Source organism: Phascolarctos cinereus, unplaced genomic scaffold (assembly GCF_003287225.1).
Source record: "Phascolarctos cinereus isolate Bilbo 61053 unplaced genomic scaffold, phaCin_HiC Scaffold_4;HRSCAF=312, whole genome shotgun sequence".
NCBI lineage: Eukaryota > Metazoa > Chordata > Mammalia > Diprotodontia > Phascolarctidae > Phascolarctos > Phascolarctos cinereus.
The window spans coordinates 17,437,351-17,455,411 of record NW_027555847.1 but is presented as its reverse complement, the minus strand read 5'-3'; the positions used below and the strand labels follow the sequence as shown (position 1 = coordinate 17,455,411).

Sequence of the window (18,061 nt, the reverse complement as noted above, 5' to 3'; positions counted from 1 at the left end):
GTCCATCCGGAGTGGCTTAGCTGCAGACACTTCTAATGTTAACTTGCTGCTCTGTGTTATCTTGTCCATAGCTTGAATAGCATCAGCCCGTCAGATGCGAAGCGATCCAGCGTCCGGAGCACTGGGTCCGAAGGAAGTGCCTCGATCAACAATTCCGTCCTCACTGTGGACTATAAGGGTTTTAAAGCCACTTGGACCGAGGTGGTGCACATCAACCGGGAGAGATGGAGGGCCAAAATTCCAAAAGGTAACTGATCTCACTGGGACTATTCTAAGCACGATGCCCCCAAGACGACCTCAACCCCAACCAAATGTGACCCACTCTTTTAAAAAAAAATTTGACTGATGGTTTTGGTTTCGTGTCACCTACATTTTCCAGTGTATCTCTTCCTCCCTCCCAGAGTCATTCTTTATAATAAAATATAATAATTATATAATATTTATAATAGAATAAAATAAATAATATATAATATAATAAAAGGGGAAAAAAAACAAATCTAACCAATATATTTAAAAAGCTTGATGTTGCATGCAGTGTTCAACACCCATAGTTCCCCACTTCTGAAAAAAAAAAGCCAGGAGAGGTGTCCTTCCTGACCTCACTTCCTCCTTCCCCAAACCAAGGCTAGACTCTTTGCATGTCCTCTCTAGTTTGGTCTTTTGGTGCTTTTTACTCTGTTTTAATCCCTCAGCCTTGTATCTCCTCTTTAGAGCCAAGCTTGATCTTTATCTTTGCACAGCCTTTAGTTTTGCTTGCTTGCTTATACTTATTATTCCTATTTACTTTGTTATAACCACTAGCATGTTATTTTCCTGCTGCTGCTTACTTTACTTTGCATCAGTTTCATGCGCTTTCCTATGCTTCTCTGTAGCCATTACACACATCATTCCTTACAGCACAGTCATATTCCACTGTGTTCATGTACCACAGTTTGTTTTATCAGCAAGGCCCAATCTTTCTCTTTGCATATTTTTTTTCACTCATGTCAAAAGTTGTATTCTTGTCTTATAGGAGGATGCATAACTAGTATACATTAACACCAACGCTGAAAATGTAGTTGTCTTAGGATCTTTTCTTTTGTAAACATTAGACTCTACGTTGAGTTCATAATAGAGTGAGAGAAATATTCCCAGCCTCCCAGAGGATTAGGAATTGATTGGATACTTTGATGTCAGCTTGATGGGAGGTCTCCAGTGGAGGGCCACAGGGATCTGTGCTTGGCTCTGTGCTGTTTAATATTTTATTCATTTCAATGATACAGATAATGACATGGAATGCCCATCAACTGTGCGGATGACCCAAAACAAGGAGGGATGAATGACTCATTAGATGATAGAGTCAAGATTCTAAAACAGCTCTGGAGGTTATATGAATCATATAGATATTTGAAAGGCACTGGCTGTGATAAGCATTCTTTTTGAAGCCTAGATTCTCCATCAAAAGCTGATCTGACTTATCTGTCAGAAGATTGTTCTTACTTGTTTGCAATGCTTAGCAGGGTTATAGAGATTGTAGGGATAGGGTCTACGCATGTGGTATCATTTATGTGTAGAGAACTTCTACTAATGCAGGTTAGTGCCTTCTCTGAAACTCATAGATTTTAAGATTTCTTGGAGCACTGAGGAATAAGAGGCGGAAGGACTTGTCCAGGGTCAGATGGGCAGGATGTATCAGAGGCAAGACTACAATTCAGGTCTTCCTAGCTTTAAGACCAGTTCCCTATCCACTGCACTGCACTCTCTCATGAAATCATGGGGCTGTAAAATTAGTTTGAATGACAATGAAATTGAGGACAAAATTGTCAACTAGCGGACATTCTCTTTTACTTTGCCAATGGTCCAGTAGCCACTGGTGTTGCCCAGGGTCACATGGCTCAGGTCAGAGGTGGACTCTAAACTCTGGTTTCCTGACTCCAGGCCCAATGCTCTGTCCACAGCTCCATGAAAGAGGAACTGCCTGCCTCTGGAAGTAGTGAGCTCCCCTCATTAGAGATATTCAAGGAGAAGCTGAATAGTTACATGTTTAGGGTATTAACAAGGGCATTTCAAGAGGAGACTCCCTTTCAGATGTTGCACTTGAGAGATGAAGAGGTTCCTTCTGGGAAGGGACCTCAGAAACTAGCAAGTCCAATGCTCCCATTTTAAAGATGAGGAAACTGAAGTCTGGAGGAGAGAAGTGACTTGACAAAGTGTCACGGGTCATAGGATTATAGATTTAGATCTAGATGGGAGTTTGGAGCCCATCGAATCTAACTGTCTTATTTGTAAAGATCAGTCCTGAGGCAGAGAATGTCAGTGACTTCCTGAAAAAGTAGTTAAGTGTCTGAAGCTGTATTTAAGGCCAGATCCCCTATCCACTCTGCTCCATGCTAGCTCCCATAGCAATTTGAACTAGGATTTGAACTCAGGTCCTTTGACTCTAATGCATCATCTTTTTCCATTCAGTTCCTGATTCTGTGATCATTTCTTTGAGACACTCACTTCCTAGAGCACTCACTTTTAGGGCTTGGGGAGACCCAGGGGCCTTGTGGACACCGGGAATGATCTGGAGGAGGCAAAGTCCAGATTCCCTAACGTTCACCTTGAGTGCTTTTTCATGTTAGAGTTGAAGATGGTAAATATAATGAATATAGAATGAACTTCATGGATTGTTAAAAATTAATGAGTGCTGTGACTGGCAGGGCCCTTAATAATGATACCTTTTGTTTATCCTCTCCATTATGTGCTTCTTATAATTGGCTGGTGGGACAGAAGAGAAAGCCAAGAGGGAAGCAGAGGAGAAAGCCAAGCAGGAGGCCGAGGAGAACAAAAAGCAGATGGAAGCCAAAAGTCAGGCTGAAGAAGGTGCATCAGGCAAGCCTGAGAAGAAAAAGTCTGGAGAAGGGAAGAGCCAAGCGCATGGAGGGCGAGCCGACAAAAGTGAAACCCTTCCTGGGAAACCTCCTTCCAAAGCAGACAAATCTGGAGACAATAAACAGGCTCACGCGGGTGAGAACGAACATTCATTGGGCATTGCGGTTTCCTCTCTGAGGTTCTCAATGGCAAAACCTGTATTTTTATTGAAATTAGCCTACTTGGGGAGGAGGAGGGGTGTGTTGGGAAGCATCAGTGGTATTAATACAAGAGATGTCAGTAACAATTTCTTGTTTTTGTTTTGTTTTGGCTAGGCAGTGGGGTTCAGTGACTTGTCCAAGGTCACACAGCTAGTAGGTGTTATATGTCTGAGGCCAGATTTGAACTCACCTCCTCCTGAATCCAGGGCCGGTGTTGTATCCATTGCACCACCTAGCTGCCCCCTAACAATTTCTTTTTCTTTCTTTCTTTCTTTCTTTCTTTCTTTCTTTCTTTCTTTCTTTCTTTCTTTGGCAGTTAGTGTTGAGTGACTTGCTCAGGGTCACACAGCTAGTAAGTGTCAAGTGTTTGGTCTGAGGCAGGATTTGAACTCAGGTCCTCCTGACTTCAGGGCTGGTGCTCTATCCACTGTGCTACCTAGTTGCCCCCTAACAATTTCTTTAAAGAAGAAATTGATGTGCTTAGGAAAAAAAATTGCAAAGTTGACTACCTTTAGGAGCACAAATATTTGCTTCTGGGGAAAATAGAGGACTTTGGGGGGATGCTTTTTTCGTAGTCCATCAACAATTTTTCACGTAAAGGAAAAATTTGCCTTTTCTAACTATGAAATTACTTGACTGAGTATGCATGCCTGCTAGATTATGAACTCTAAGGAGGCAGGAACCGCGCTTTGCATAAGCAATTCAATAACTCTTGTCAAGTGCCTAGTGTGTCCAAGGCACTGGGCTAGGTGCTTTGGAAATAAAGAGAAAACTTTTAAACAACCCCCGCCCTCCATGGGATCACAGTCTATCGGGAGCTACGACACACACTCAGATTTCGAGCTGGGCAGTGCCTTAAAAGCCATCTTGTCCAATCTCTTGATCTCAGAGAAGAGCCACGTCCGTGCAGGTCACGGCTTAACTTCTTCCTACGAGTCCCTTCACTTGACTGGCTCCACTTCATCTTTCCACGTTTACTTGTACATAGTTGTTTGCGTGGCGTCTTGCCCCATCAGACCAGCAGCTCTTTGAGAGCAGGGACTGCTTTTGGCCTTTCTTTGTATCCCCAGCACTTAGCATGGTGTGGGCAGGTAGTAAGTATTTAGTAAATACTTGTCGATTGACTGTCTGAGTGACTTACCCAAAGTCACACAATCAGATAAGCATGGGCAGCATCATTTAGTTAGGGAGAAGAAGCAGCAACAGCTAGCAGGATCAGGGGAGTCTTCCACAGGAAGCGGTGCTTGAACTTGGCCTTGAAGGAAGCCAAGGATCTGAAGAGACAGAGCTGAGGAAGGAAGGCATCCCGAGAAGAGGATACAGTGTGTGCAAAGGCCCAGCGATGGGAGATGGGGTGCTGAGTTTGCAGCATAACAAGGAGGCCAATTTGGCTGAAAAGCAAAATGGGCAAAGGGGAGTCGAAGGACACAAACACAACTAGAAGCTTTGTTGAAATTGCAAGGTGGGAGATTTTGGCTCGATGGCTGGGTTTTTCTTTTTCTTCAGATTCCTCTGAACCGTTTCCATCCTGGACTTGAAATGGGTGAACAGTATATAATTCAACTGCTCCAGGCATTTGTAGTCTACACTGTATGTCCCCATTGTCCCCACAAACAGCAGGAGCAGGAAAAAGAAAAAGCAAAACTTGGCCAAGCAGGGTTATATTTCAAGGGAAAGAAACACTCATCTACACATCAAGAGCTGCTGAGAGTGCAATGGGCTGCTGGGCTGAGGGCGCTTCCCTCTTCAGAGGAGGCAGTAGAGCACAGGCTGGAATACCACTTAGTGGATATGTTGGAGTGAGGATTCGTTTGCAGGCGTGTGCTGGGAGTGGTAACCACTCAAGTCCATTCCAACTGAAATTCTGTGATTTTAATTTCTCTCTGTATGTCTCTTTTCTTCTGTTTGCTACTATACCAATATGCATAATAGTGTCTTATGGTATTAGAAATTTAAGAATGAATGAATGAATGAATGAATGAAATGCTAAGTTTTCTTTCCTGGCCATTATCTTATTTTTGCTTTGGAGAAAAGCAAGTCGTACTTATGGCTGTCACTGACTATTCAAAAACAAAGCAGCCTTCACATTATCGGCCTTTTAAGAAAAAATAAACTTCTAGGAAAACGTGACTGTTGTTTGGTCTTTTATAAGCTAGGAAAGCACTTTGTGAATCACTTTTGTTTGGTCCAGACAGTCAGAAGGTGCTATGTTCAGCAGACCTTGTAGAAACCAAGACAGCTCTTCTCAGCAAATGAAGAGAAATCTGTCCCAAAGTTTCGGGTCATAGTCATAGATATAGAACTGGAAGAAGCCTTGCAGGCCATCCAATCCAACTCTGCCATTTAACAGGTGAGGAAACTGACGCCCAGAGAGGTTGTGACCTTCCCAAGGTCACACAGTAGGCAGAAGCGGACTTGGAATTCAAACCCAGGGCCTCTGACTCTCTGTCCACATTGCATCCTGTCTGTGGCCTGGCACACAGCTTTACTAGCACTGGCTGGTTTGCTGTTGGTGGCCATGTGTGATTCTGTGGACTGTGCTGGTGTCACTGAATGTAATTTGCTCCTTGAGATTGAGTGTCCAATTGTTTTGAGAATTTCTAAGTCCAAGAAAGTAGCAGTAATGGCAGGTGAGGACTCCCCTCCAAACACTAACCCAGGGCTTTGGGTGAATTTCATGATCATTTTTCTCATTGATATTCTAAAAATAGATTCTGATTGAAAAGCATTGGGAAGAACAGCTATTTCCCTGCCCTTGCCATCTACCCCAAGAAGGACCCAAGTTGGTAGAAGAATTTACCCCAAGTTGGCTCAAAGAGTATAGCCCCCAGTGGTGGTCTCCCCTGCTCTAAGCCAACCATGTGATGACTGGCTCCCTCGTCTCCCAGCTGCCAACCTTTGCAACCTCTCTGTGTCTTCTCTGCTCCTTTCCCCTTTCCCTCCTATCTCAGAGGATGAGGTGACTTTCCTGTTTGCAGAAGATAGCCCCACCTCCAGGGCCCTTATGGGCAAGGGACTTTTTGTATTGGTTGTTTTGTTGTAGGTGAGAGATGTCCTGAATTTGTATTTAGGAAGGCACTTGGGGAAGGTGCCAGTAAAGAGAGGTTGATGCTGCCCCTGGGTACGTCATTTAGCCATTTTGGGCTTCCGTTTCTTCCTCTGCATAAAGTGTAGCTGGACTCAATGGCCTTAGAGGTCCTTTCCATTTCAAAATCCAGGATCCCCTTTATTCTTCTGCTAATGACAACCATGCCATAAGTTTCATTGCTGTCTTAAAGAAATGATATTTTCCCCAAGAATGTTTTAGATCAAAAGCTCAAGGAAATAATATTCTTACTTTCTTCTGGGAAAAGTTTATATTTTGAACATAACACTGTGATGAACAGGTTACTGACTTCATAAAAAGTATTCTTTCTTTTTGTTTTTTAAACTTTATTTGAAAAATTTTATTTGAATTATTTTCAGTTCTGAATTCTTTCCCTCCCTCTTGCTCCTTCCATACTCACTAAGAAGGCAAGAAATAACAATACCCATCATATAGAGGAAGTCATGTAAAGCATATTTCCACATTAGCTATGTTGCAAAAGGGGAGAAAGGCAAGAAAAACAAAGAAAGTGGAAGAAAACCTTTCCTGTGTGTTCTCAGAGCTCTTCAGCTCTCTCTCTGTGGAGGACAGCATTTCTCAGCACAGTCCTTTGGAATTGTTGCGGATGTGACAAACGTTCTCTTCATTGGCACGCAGACAGAGCCAGAGGTCATCTGAGACGCCAAACTGTTGATTTCTTTGGCACAACTTTATTCAAGGAAGAGAAGCAGCTTGGACAAGAGAGCTGGATTTGGCATTAGTGTATGGATGCCTGGGCTTGGATCTGTTACTCATTAGCTGTGTGACCTTAGGCAAATGCCTCTGCTTTTCTGGACCCCGATTTACTCATCTTCCACATGAGGGGGTTGGACTGGATGGTCTCCCAGGTCTTCTGTAGCTTGAAATCTATGATCTGGAGTCAACTTTCCTAATTCCCACACTGAACATAATATTCCTGAGCTTTCTTTTTTCTGCATTTCATCCTGGTTCTCCAATTTCAAATCAACTTGAGATTTAAAACAGAAAACTTAAGAATTAAGTCCAGAAAATTCCTATCCAGTTCCCTTGGTTTCTTCCTGGAGAACATGGGGTTGGACTTACTGTCATTAGGGAGAAGGCCCTGCACTCACAGAGGACCATTCCACCTATGCCTGGGGGACATGGCTGCTTTGGTGGGTGCTAGTTGGCAGAGACCCTTTTCCCTCCTTTCTCCTTCGTTTAGTAAGGAAAAAGCAGAGAGGAAGACTCCTGGCCTTTGGCAGAAGCATAAATCTGCTTTTGGGCCTCCCCTATAGTAGGGAAGTGAAAGAAGTATTCAATGTAGAGCCAGAGGAGATGGGTACAAATTCTACCTCTGCCACCTTGCCTAAGCCATCCTGGGTAAGTCACTTCCTTTCTCTGGGCCTCAGTAAAAAAAATAGGGGGAGAGTTGGGGAAGAGTTGAAGCAGAGGACTTCTCAGGTCCTGATCCAATTCTAAATCTGTGATCCTTTTTCAGACCATTTGAAGAAGGAATGCCATATGTAGCAAAACATGAGGCTGTGAAGTGCATATTTAAAAGCCAAAGTCTGACCTGTCTTTCATTATAGATGTTTGCCACAGGCCATCATTCCCCTAAAAAAAAATGTACACATTGAACGAGAGGTGGGGAAAGAAATCAATGTAGAGAAATGGTTGATATAGCCATTGTTGGCTTGGGACCATCATGCCTGGTGGTGTAATTAAAATGATTTATAACTATATGAAAAGACTATTTCAGATCCTTATGTTTACTCAATTACAGTTCATATGGTTATTACTCCACACGTACCCCTGAAGGAAATGATTTAATGTATTTTATTTAAGAAGGTTGGGGGGGGTAATAGTGGGAAGAGAAGCAAATTTGGAGCCAGAGGATCTTGGTTCAAATCCTGGCTCTGCTACTTCTTACCTCAGGCAAACCTCTTTGGATTTCAAATTCCCCATGTGTAGAAGGAGGGTATTGGATTAGATGGCCTTTAATGTCCCTGGCAGCTCAAAATCTGCAATGCTGTGAACATACAGTCAATCAACTCTCACAGGGATAACATTCCTTAAAAAAAACAGCCCAAAGTCAAAAACATGAATGCTGATACATTGAACCTATGGGAAATAGGGGGTCAGGTTCCCACAACCACCAAGAACTGTAATCTTTCTCTAGAGATTGCTGAAAATACACTTCTCTGTATACAATTCTTTAAAACAAAAATGTTAATTCCGATAATGTGCACTTTTCCTAACACTAACCATGAAATAACCCGTAAAATGCAATACATGAAATAAAATTGGTAACATGCAAAACATTTTTCTCACTAGTAATTCCCTAGAATTCTGTCACCTTTTGTGCTAACATCTCAATAAAATTTCAGACAATATTCACTTTTCATAACACGTGGAATCTATAGTAATATCTATAAATATTGCACAGCAAATAAAATTCTTAAAACTAAAACTTTTTTTTAATCCGAATCTTACCTGCCACTGTGTTAGATGGTGGTGTGAAGGTGTTATACTGTAGATAGTGAATCATTGCTTCATTGCCATCAAATTCATGGCTAACAGCAGCTGCAGACATTCTAGCCTGAAGTGTATCTAACCCCTTTATTTTCTTGCTAAGCCACATCACTGACTTTGCACACTTGGATTTAGACTTGCACTATACTTTGGGGGCATCATTGCGTTGTAAAACTTGAGTTTTAAAGGCAAACAATGAAAACATGCAACGAATGCACAGGGGAGCTTTTTGCGATGGTAAGGTGAATAAGATCCGAGAAACACCTAGTAGGACGCTCGCTGCTGAACAAATTTGCATGCCTTGCGCCTCTCATTTTTTTCTCTGTGGAGTATACCCCCCAATGTGCACAGTTTGCCAGTTTGAAAGTGAAAATGAGGTTACTAATAAAATCATATGAACGCCTCGAGTCATGAAAGTTAAGTGCATGATTGTTGAGGCCTGACTGCATCACGAAGTCCTATGCCACTCTTCTAGTGAGTTCATTTTAGCCTTTCTGGTTGAATTTCAAAGATCATCACTGGGGGACAAAGCCAAGCCTAGTTCACCTCCAGCTGCTGGGACATACACAGATCCCCACGGACTGAAGGGGACTAGGTATTGACATGCTCGGCATCCAAGAGCCTCTTTGTTACTCTGTTGTGGAGGATGGCCCTTTAAAGTTGGTGAAAGAAATCTTACTCCTTGATGACCATCAGTCCGAGGGCAGGATCTTATTGATGTTATGTCTAAGTGTTGCTTTGCATTCAGAAGGTTTGGCATCAAATTCTGGCCTTGCTACTTACAAACTAAGTGACCTTGAGAAGTCACCCAACCTCACTGCACTTCAGGCTCTTCCTGAGGCCAGATTACATGATCCCAAAGGTCCCTCTCAACTCCAGAGCTATGAGCCTATGTTAATGGAAGAAGAGGAGTCATTTTCAAACATTTAGACTGAAGGAACTAGATTTATCTGAAACATTAGGATAAAAGTGTAATTTTGTTAAAATAAGAAATATTTTATTGGGCCTAATCAATGAGTTTTATTCATTAAATCTCTGGATATTCACTCAAATTCTAACTGGCAACAGATTGAGCGGCAAAAGGTATTTATTCTCAGACAAGCCACTTACTCCACATGACTTTGAAGCGATACTCCAGTATTTCAATAGGTCCAATGTGGGTCCAGTTTCCAGTAACGTGCAGCCAGTGGTGTATGCTGGTAAATATTTAACAACCTGCTCTCCAAAGGAACGTGTACAGCATAACACACTTTAAAATTTTATCTGCATTATTAACATTTTCTTCATTTTTTCTTAAGAGTAATTTTCTTTCACATCTTTTTTAAGTCTAAACAATCAACAAAACAACAAATGAAGCCACAGTTTGTATTGTTTACCAGTTTTCAAAGTGTAAATGCTCACACTGAAAAATTTAACTTTTTGTTTACATAAGCCAGTTTGAACTGACTCCAGCATACCCCTGTCTGTGTCACAATCTACCCAGGCCTTCTCATCCTCTGCTACTCTTGTCTGTGTCTTTCCACAAATTTGCCTCAGAGAATTCGCTAACATGTTGGGCTCTTCATCAGTTTCTCCAACTTTACCTTGCCTGGAACCAATCAGCCATGGCCCTTCTTGGCAATTTCTTGGCAACTCCCTCCCATCCCTTTCCAACTCTGCTTCCCCTTCAAATGCTGTTGTCCCCTGTTAGATATCAACTTCTTGAGGGTCAAGAACGTCTTTCTTGATTGTTTCGTGCCCCCTGTACTTAGCACGGTGATGGGCACATATTAAGTGCTTGATAAATGCTATTTCACTTATTCATTGCAAAAATACAAGAAAACGTAATGATCCATCCATTGGTTCATATTCTCTCTGTCTCTCTCTGTCTCTCTGTCTCTCTCTCTCACACACATACACACACACACACACACACACACACAAACATTCTCTGGCCTATCTTTTCCATCTGTTTCTTTGATGACATCCATTCTGTCACTTCTTCTGCACAGTTCCTCATTTGTAATGTGTTTCTGCCTGTTCTCATTCCCTACCCCCACCCTGGTGGGTCTAGTGTGATTTCTAACTCCTTCCTTAGCAACCTGTTTATACTGCTGATTCTGTCACTTTCAGGTGATGAGAAGAACAAGACAGACAAGAAGGATCAGTCCAACGTTGGCAACGATTCCAAGAAAACAGATGGTAAGAATCCAATTCCCATTATTATTTCTCATAAAAGAGGCCAAACTTGTTAGAATTTTAGCTAATTTGGAAATAAGGATATGTCATATATTTATATATTCATCCTTGGAAAAAGGTAGTCTTTGCTATGGTTGGTAAAGCTATTGCCTTCTAAAGAAAAGAATTGATGAATTACAATTTCCTTGACTGTCACCTCCCCCTCAAAGGTCTGAATTAATCCTCTTTTTAGCCACTTTGCAAATGAATATTAGGAATGAAATTAAGATTGAGGATGATTAGTGCCACTGATTGGTTAATAGGCAGTAACAAATGCCATATACCATACCATAATATGCTGTACTACAATGTGTATATAGTACATACTACGAAAATCTGTATACAAAAACATGCACGCACACCTATATTCCACAGTGAGTGGTTAGGGTACGTGCTCAGTGACCCTCACTTTGACACAAAATCCTACCAGTAAATGCCATCACTGATAAGTTATCAGGGAGCCCCAAGGAACTGAGAACACAAACTACTGTCTGTAAGTTCAGTCCAACATTCTGCATACCACTGAGAGCACAGTACCATCTCTTCCCAAATCAATATTATGTTATTCCCTGTAAATTTTTCATGGGAAATTGATTTTCACCTCCAAAAGTCAAATCACTCTCTGAAAAACCTGAATTTTGAAATTAATTGACAATCCAACATTAGTTTTTTGGGTCTAATATATATAAGATTAGAGTTAGAACCCTAACCCCAAAGCTGTCTCACTGAATATATATTTCATACTTTATTAGTGCCTGACATTTGTCTGTACATGACATAAAAGCATAAAATATTAGGGTTTCTAGTGACTGCCTTAGGTTGAATACCCTATTTTAATTCAATATTTTTATAGTCCCTATGGTTCAGCAACAGTCAACAGATGCTGAACTATTCCCTTAATGCCTGTTGTTAGAAAAAACTTTCAAGGACAAAGCCTAATTAGTAGCATGGTTGTCAAGGGAGAAGAAATCTGAAACTGACCTGAGAAGCTTATTTTAATGAGATCAACCACTTTAGCTTTTAGCACCAATCCATGATGATGGCACGAATGCATTCCTTTCATAGTTTTTCATCTAGGGCCATTTTGAAATCCATTTCACCAGCTTTGTTAGAAAATACTTCTGTGACACCCGCATCTAGCTCTGTACCTACATGTTAATGTGAATGGAACTGCTTTTCAAATGAGTGTGCTTCCCTTGATTTTTTGTAACCAAGAACTGAGTTACACAAAGGTGAGAGAGAGTTCTACACAGCCAATGCTCTGTATTCTTGAGGTCTTTGCAATGATGGTACCTTTCTCTATATAAAGTGATTATGGTATCAAAGAAACACATGATCTGAGATCTGCAAGGAATCTTAGAGCCCATCATGCCCAATCTATACCCTAACAAGAATCCCTCTTTCAATATTCTCCAAAAGTAGTCATCCAGCCTTCCACTGAAGGCCTCCATTCTCTTTTTGGAAAATTGTTAGCAATTCTTTCCTTACATCAAAATGAAATTCATCTTTTTGAAGCTGTCCATCCATTGCTCCCACTTCCACCTTCTGGGGCCAAAAAGAACAAGTCTCTTCCTCATGACAGTCCTTAAAATACATGAAGATGGAATTTGTATACCACCTAAGGCTCCTCTTCTTCGTCTGCCTTATCTGATATAGCATAATCTCAAAACTCTTTACCATTCTAGATTTCCAACAGATAGCCAGAACTATTATCTTTTAATATAACATTCTGGTGGCAGGCTTCTCTGAAATTCTTAGTCTGGCCCTTGTGAAATGAAATCACCCAAGCAATATTTGAAGCCTTTCCAGTTTGATATGACGTATCTCAGCATGCAGTCCACTAGCGTAGGCTTCCAGCACCTGCCAGCCAAGATGAGGCATGAGAATGGGTCTTTAATGGAGACCTAGACAGGATGAAAATAGTGGGTTCATAGGTATATTGATATTGAGCTAGAGAAGACCTTAGAAACCACCCAGCCCAATGTTTTCATATAAAGGACGAAACCAAAGGGCAGAAAAGATAAGTGACTTATTTATAAATTAATATTTCAAATAAAAATTAATATTCTTTTGCATACCAAGAGGTGACAATAAACATATTTTATGCTCTAGTACTTCTCTGAGAATCATCAAATTCCAGTTTTCCCATTAATATCCAAAGGCAGTATCTGTGAATAATTCCATTCTATATATTATTTAACACCTTTAAAAACATCCAATCCCAGGATTATGTGCATTCAAAGATTATTCTAGCAGAAAAGGATAGCCCCCAAATACTTAAGTCCTACAGATGCAAAAAGAAGCATATTTTATAGATTCAATAATTCAGTTCAATAATTGATTCAATGATTATTTGAGTTAAATTATATGCTTTGGTGCACTGGTTTCTGTAGTCACTTTTGTGCCATTTAATGTGAGCCAAGGCACTAAATCTCTCTCAAATTCACCCGAGGAGATCTGAAACTTTCTTCTTGTTGATGCCTCAAATAATCCTTTCTAATACCAGGAATGGTCCACCAGTTCTCCTACACACCTACTCAGCACTGTTTGTGACCATATAACTTAAAGGCCAGAGCCTCATTCTGCCCTAGGAAGCTGGTGCAAACCTGACAAGCTCTGCTTGAACTCAAGAGGAAAACATCCGCATCTCCTTTGTATCTCATGATTTGTTAAAAATTGACTCAATCAGTAAGGCCCTGGAGCAGTACGTCTAATGGTAGCCATCTCTAGGATGGATGGGGAGAAGGGGAGGAAAAAAAGGAAAAAAAGAAATTTACATGATGATTTTGTTGTATATTGGGGGGGGTAGCAAGTTGTACATAGTAGATTTGCAGTTTCATATGCAATCATCTTTTTATTGTACTATGTTATGGAAATGCTTGTTTTATTCCATAAACTAAAAATAAATAGAACATGAAAAAAAAGAAAAGAAACTATATTTGCAAATATTCTAACTACCTTGGGCAGCTCCATTCCAAACAAACTCCATAGTCTTACCATAGAGGCCCCTAGAAGAAGGAATTAGAGAGGAGGGAGAGAAAGAAGAAAAAGAAGAGGAGACAATTTGTAAGAAAGAATTAGAAATATTAATAACAAGACTTCCAGACAATTACAAATGTAAACAGATGGGGGCAGCTAAGTGGCACAGTGGATAGAGCACCGGCCCTGGATTCAGGAGTACCTGAGTTCAAATCCAGCCTCAGATACATAACACTAGCTGTGTGACACTGGGGAAGTCACTTAACCCCATTGCCTAGCCAAAAAAAATATGTAAACAAAGGCTATTGGGAAATATCTCCAAACTACACACACACACACACACACACACACACACACACACACACACACACACAGATCCTATGACCAAAACAGCTCTGTCTGTACTCTAATGAGTGCTATGGAATTGTAGTGTACGAACAATTCTTCTTGAGTGTCAATGGACATGCTAGGTGTTTCCACTTTTAAAAAGGCAACATGTTATTCTAAATACTGAATTCCAAGACAGGTCTTAACTTCTCAGGTCTCAGTTTCCTTATTTGTAAAATTAAGGTATCAGTTTTGATGACTTCCAAGGCCCCTCCCAGCCCCAAACCTAATCTCTAATTCTAAGTGTGCTGTGAACATACTTTGAAATATTCCCTTCTATCCATCTTGTACTCTTCTTGGCCTGCCTCACTGGTATCTGCTATTTAGCTAGAGTGGTGGAGGTGAGAGTGAAGGGGCCTTAGAAGTCATTTACTCCAACCCTCTCATTTACAGAGGAAGAAAATGAAGCCCAGAGAGCTTAAGTACTTTTCCCAATGTCACACAGCTAGTAAAAGGAAAACCATGATCCAACCACAGCCCATCTGGCTTTAAAGCCAGCAGTCTTTCCACCCTCAGGCTGAAGCTTTTTGGCATCAGTTTTAGCCTCAATTTCCTCCTAAATCATGGGAGATCATTCCACTTAACTGCTTGATATTGTCCCTTGTTTATGACATCAGAGTGTCAGCTACAAAGTGACTGAACTGTGGCACCTCGTACAATCTTGATTTGATGTGGCCTTTGGTACAAGGTTCAATGTTTATGCTGGGTCTATCATGACCTGTAGTGATCCTAGCCCCTACCTTATCTATCCCTGGTTGGCAGTCTTTCTAAGACTCACCAAGGAATGAGATAAATGAATGAGACTATTTTATGCCAGCAAAATTAATTTAGAAAATTATATTGATGACTTAGAGACAATTTCCCTTGATCTACTTAAACAGCCCTAAAACTTTACATATTAGGCACCTGTATTGGTCCACTGACTGTTCCACATGCTGAATTAAATCATTCATTTTTTTTATTTGTTACAATTTGCTTAGAAAGATCCAGCCTAAACATGAGAGCTCAATTCCTGAATAAACAAGTAATTTATTCCTACTGTTTATGATCCTTTTCTGAGCTCTGTCCACAATGGCTGGAAGAGTGGGGAACTGGGACTGCTTTTCAGTTATTTTTTTCCTGAAAAAACCCACTGTTGAGGGAAAGGTTGTCTACACTAGCTTAGTTCACCTATCTATTCATCCGTTTTCTGAGGAAGCTAGAGCCAGAATCCTGCTATAAGACTTCTGGCATCTCCTTGGGAACTAAGAAATTCTCTTTTTCTCTCATCTGCCTATTACGAAGTAGACAAATGATAGTGATGGAGATAGGAGCAGGGAGTTGTTAGAATTCTTCATGATCCTGGTATAGCACCTAATAGCACATAGTAGGTGCTTAACAAGTTCTTGTTGATTGATTGATTCCTCCTTTATTTCACTGATTGCCTAGGTTTCTAATAAGGATCCAGGAAAGAGTAAATGTGAATGAGCTCATTAGAGAGACAAGACTGGAGGCTTGTCTTGTCAATCTAATTGAAAAATATCCAAACCATTGAAATTGGCTAATGGATGGCAACTGGGCATCTTAATGCAGGTGAATGTCTGCTTCACTCTGTGGTGGAGCTAGTGGGGGTTAAATCAAGAGAGGAGTTGTACATTATCATAGATATGCCTGACTCTAAGGAGGGGGATTTCATGGTAGAACCAGAACTGAGACAAATATGGGATGTTACCAGAAAAAGTTGCTCTTTTAGGACCAGGATTGTTACGTTTTTGTCTTTATAGCCTCAATGTTTGCACATAGTAAGTAGCCCCTTAAAACTGCTCATTAAGTGAATGAATGAATGGATTTTGGCATTTTGCATGGATGCCTGTTTGCAGAATTGTGATTTCACCAATGCCAAAAAGTAGTATTTTGTGCCTGACAGGTGCCAATGATTTTACAGTCCAAGTTTTGAGATCATTGTGGGCTCCCTGTCACTTCATGTATACATAGAACCTTGGAGTTGGAATAATCCCTTTTCAAAATGATTTCACAGGCACCCTGTCATTTGAAGGATCTTCCCAGGTCCCTCCCATCCTTCTTAACCCACTTTGACTTATATCACTTTTTTTTTTATTATGACAGAAATACTCAACAGATCCCTAGTTTTCTTTTGAACTTCTTGACAGAGGAGATCTGAAGGCAAGTTCACTATTATTCACAGTCTGGTCTGTGGATCAAGGAACTCCTTGAGCTGGAATCATGAGGATTTCTGTGACGGATCTGAGTTTGATGCTTCAGCATTTGTTAAATGCCTACTATTGTGCTAACGTTGTGTTAAGTGCTGAGGGTACTAAGGTGAAAATTAGCAACAACCTGTACATAGCGTGTAATTTGAGAAAACAGGGAGCAGTAAAATCTGGAGCAAATTAATCTTGGATGAAAATGAGGATTATAAGAGGCATGGTGAGGAACAGATGCATTCTAGGCCTGGGGGACTAACTACCCAAAGCCATGGAGGCAGGAGATAGAACTTCAGGTTCACGTAACAGCCAGTGCATTCATTTGGAGAGCAGAGCCGAATCCATCCACAAACATGTATTAAGCACTTACTAATTTCTAGGCACCAGGCTCAGTGCTTGGGGATGCAAAGAAAGAAACTATTTCCTCTCTCAAGGAGCTCCTAGTCTAATAGGAGAAACAATATGTACACAAATCACTAGGTAAATACAAGATCTAAACTGAGTTGATGGGAGGTAATCTCAGAGGTGGAGGCAGGACCAGGAATAGCCTTCTGTAGAGGATGGGATTGGAGCTGAGTCTTAACAGAGGCCAGGAAAATCAAGAGATGGATGTGAGGGAGCAGAACATTCCAGGTATGGGGAAAATGGTGCAAAGATATGGAGATGGGCGATTGAGTGTTGTTTTCAAAGAACTGCAAGAAGGCCACCTTGACGGGATCATAGAATGTAGGGAGATGGGCTAACTGTAAAAAGACTGGAAATGTAGGAAGGAGCCAGGTTGTGAAGAGTTTTACATACCAAATGATGGAATTTTTATTTGACTCTAGAGTTCATGAAGAACCACTGAAGTTTGATGAGGGTAGAGGGGTGTCATGGTCATACCTCTGCTTTATGAAAATTAGGTGTTTAACATGAAAGATCCACAAAGGGAAGTGGGACATTCATGCCAGGTTGAGGAATTTACCCTTTATCCTAGACACAATAGTGAACTACTGAAGCTTCTTGAGGAGGGGAGTGACATAGACAGACCTGTGCTTTAGGATCACATAGAGAATACTATGGGATAGTAGGACAGAGAGCTATGGAAGTATAGAATTATAGCCTGCATTTATCTGCATGTTCAGCTGTTTTGCAGGTGAATCACCCAAGATAGGAGGATTCAATATCTTCATGGGCCCCCTTTTCCTTGGCTGTAGGAGGAATAATCATGTAGAGTGCAGTTAGAAGCTCTTGGCTTACTACCTTTGGTAGAACTATAGTCTTCATTTTCCATACTATCCAGCAGCTTATCATTATCCAGTTACTTTATACAAATTGTTGCATGGCACATGGACATGTTCAGTCTCACCAACATTGAAAATTAAAGTTTGACTCATGTTTCCAAATCGTTCCTTCAACTAGGGGATGAAACGTTTAAAGAAACATTACCTCAAGTCCAGCCAAAGGGGCAGGGCTCCCATAGTTGTCCATTTTAAGAGAATAAAAATCTTGTCATATGCCTGTTATTTTCATAGTCCTGGACTAGAACTCCACACCTGTCTCATCATTGCCGACAGCCTTATCCTCTACCATGGCCTATCACAACAGCCTTTTCCCCAGTTCAT

The 18,061-nt window shown here is 41.0% G+C and overlaps 1 protein-coding gene across 6 annotated transcripts in view; it reads left to right on the top strand.

Moving 5' to 3' along the window:
• The window catches only part of PDE1C (phosphodiesterase 1C), a 443,465-nt gene that overhangs the window by 391,888 nt on the left and 33,516 nt on the right, over window positions 1-18,061 (top strand). For all 6 annotated transcript variants that reach the window (XM_078152096.1, XM_020968958.2, XM_020968965.2 and 3 more), the window contains 3 exons: window positions 72-247; window positions 2,752-2,988; window positions 10,783-10,851. In XM_078152096.1, the coding sequence (XP_078008222.1) occupies window positions 72-247; window positions 2,752-2,988; window positions 10,783-10,851 (482 nt within the window). The remainder of the gene's footprint in view (window positions 1-71; window positions 248-2,751; window positions 2,989-10,782; window positions 10,852-18,061) is intronic.